The following is a 2,499-nucleotide window of genomic DNA, read 5'->3' on the forward strand; positions in this document are numbered from 1 at the left end:
AAAGAAAAATAAATTTATATATATATATATATATATATATAGAAGAGAAAATAATAAAAATTATTGATGACGTGAATAATTGTAAAAATGTTATATTTAAATTTATTATATATATATATATATTATGAATATTTATTTACCAAATATTACATTTTTATTAGTTATATTTATTTTTGTTCCTTCCAATTAAACAAGCCGTACTCTAAATTTAAAGGCTAGATATTTTTATATTTTCAAAAAATATTTTTGTCATATTAGTTATTTTATAATTTTGAGTATTTTTAATCTGATTATTTATAAAATATATATATATATATATATATATTATATTTTAACTCAATATAAAGAAGGATCAAGTTGCAAGAGTTTTGTGAGTTTTTATAGTTGACATTGGAATAATAATAATATACAAGTGTATGTCTCAGTTTATTTCAGCAAGATATCACAATAACATCTTTTTATTGAAAATGATTTTTTATTTTTATTTTATAAATTTGAGGCTCCAACTTGCTTTTATTTAATCACAACAAGGCTTCATCATTACTGAATGATCTCCGTTACTTCTATCTGTCATTAATTACTTTAAAATTTTCTATGAAATTAAAAATTATACAAAATATTTCTTCAAAATTTAAAAATTAGACAATAACATAAATATTTAAAATAAAGTTAATTACATAATTTCATAAAATTAGTATTTGATTTTCTTCATTTTCCTAATTTTCGTAAGAAGAAGCTAACCATGAAAGCAACAAAATATTTATCTATTTTGTTTAGCATTTTAAAAGAAGGTGAGATCTGTTTCTTAAGCTGCACTGAGTAGAAGTTCTAGATTACATGAGCATTTGCATTTTGCTAGTAAAATTACAGTTATAAAAACTTCATAAACACCATTTCAATTTCTTAAAAAATTTAATAAACACACCTTATTCATCAATTCTGCCTGAAAGTGAGATTGAGACGTCCAGAAAGAAGATTAGTTTTCTTCAAGAGAGAAGTAGGGGCTGAATTGGGAAGAATGGTTGACACTCCATGGAAAACATGTCTAGATTCGCCACCAAATATCAAAACATCACCAGATTCAAGCTCTACTTCCTCAGAATCTTCAATGATCCTCGTATCCCCATACAAAAACTTTGCAGAATCGCCAATCGAGAAGGAGACAACTGGTAATCCTCTTCTAAGACTCGTTTTACTTTCATCACGGTCCTATATTTCCCAAATGAGTATTTGTATTCCTCTCAATGTCATAATTGAATAAAAAAGTTGAAAAAATTAGTCAATAATCTTACCTGGTGCAGACCTAGTCGACCGGTTGTTGTGTAGAAGTTAACGATGCAAACATCTGGACTAAGACGAGGAAGTATCCTTTCTGGGTTGATTTCTTTGGTCTCTTCCTCTATTAAATTATGGGAATATTTCATAACTCTTTTAACCATTGAATTAAATTCAAATGGAATACTAGCTGGTTTTACACCATCCAATGATCGACTTTCACTGTATATTCTTGTTTCGTGATCCCAGTGTAGACCGAGACACATCATTTGCAAATGAAGCTTAGATCTATTTCTAAATGTGGGCTGGAAAAATCCACCACGCCCAACTCCCAATTCTCGACATTCCTTCACAATTTGAACCTAAACACATACAGAGACAGATTAGGTTATGGGCTGATCAGGAATAACAAAAAAAATACTTCTTTACAACAAAACAAAAGACCTGTTCGTCGATTGTGAGGTAATGTTTCAGCAGAACCATGCCAGGCCTGAGTATTTTCGCATCTCGTTCCTTCAAATGTTTTACTTCAATTCCTTCTTCTACGACTGCACTTCTATCAATAGAACAGATATCGAGATGTTCATACTCAACCGGATAAGGATTCTTCTCTGCACTTCTATTTCCTCTTCTAGTAGATTCATATCCAAGCCGGCGCCGTGCAAAAATCTGTTAAGAAACTGAAAATGAAGTGTCTGAAACGAATGAAGAAGTTTTTGAAAATTAATGTTAAACAAATTAAATGAAAATATTAAAATTGATATGTATCAAATGAAATTAATTCAAATAAGTACTTAGTTATCTAAATGAATTGTCTTTGTAAAGCAATGTACCCACTTCAATCTCAGTTTGACAGTTACCAAAGCAATTGCAACTAGGAATATGATCACTCTTGACATCCATTGCCGATGAATCTACTTACTTTTCAACACCAGAAACATTCAAGAAATACACAATCCTTACCCACCTGTTAACTAACAAAAGGGACAAGTAAATTCCAATAATTCCCAGAAACATGGTAAAAAGCATTGGAATCTCAATGGTATATTAATATCATAGCTTTCTTATTATCCAAAGTTCAAGAGGCATATTGAAATTAGTATTTTGTCACATCAAAAACTAACCTATATTTTCCAGATTATGATGAACAACCTAATAGCTTAGTGCTTACTGCTTACCAATTAGGGTCATTGTAAAAAACCTCAAATCCGATTGATTGTGTTT

At 29.5% G+C, this 2,499-nt stretch overlaps 1 protein-coding gene across 2 annotated transcripts in view; it reads right to left on the reverse strand.

The window, feature by feature from the left end:
- Nucleotides 1–785: 785 nt before the first annotated feature.
- The window catches only part of LOC124926620 (alpha-ketoglutarate-dependent dioxygenase abh1-like), a 1,982-nt gene continuing 268 nt past the window's right edge, over nt 786–2,499 (reverse strand). The window contains exons 2-5 of one of the 2 annotated variants that reach the window (XM_047466883.1): nt 2,113–2,249; nt 1,720–1,944; nt 1,293–1,637; nt 787–1,209 (exon numbers count right to left, since the gene is read on the reverse strand). In XM_047466883.1, coding sequence (XP_047322839.1) covers nt 934–1,209; nt 1,293–1,637; nt 1,720–1,944; nt 2,113–2,178 — 912 coding nt within the window. In that variant the 5' untranslated portion in view covers nt 2,179–2,249 and the 3' untranslated portion in view covers nt 787–933. Of the gene's footprint in view, nt 1,210–1,292; nt 1,638–1,719; nt 1,945–2,112; nt 2,250–2,499 lie in introns of both variants that reach the window. The other variant, XM_047466882.1, reaches the window with a different exon arrangement.

Source organism: Impatiens glandulifera, chromosome 2 (genome assembly GCF_907164915.1).
Source record: "Impatiens glandulifera chromosome 2, dImpGla2.1, whole genome shotgun sequence".
NCBI classification, from domain to species: Eukaryota; Viridiplantae; Streptophyta; class Magnoliopsida; order Ericales; family Balsaminaceae; genus Impatiens; species Impatiens glandulifera.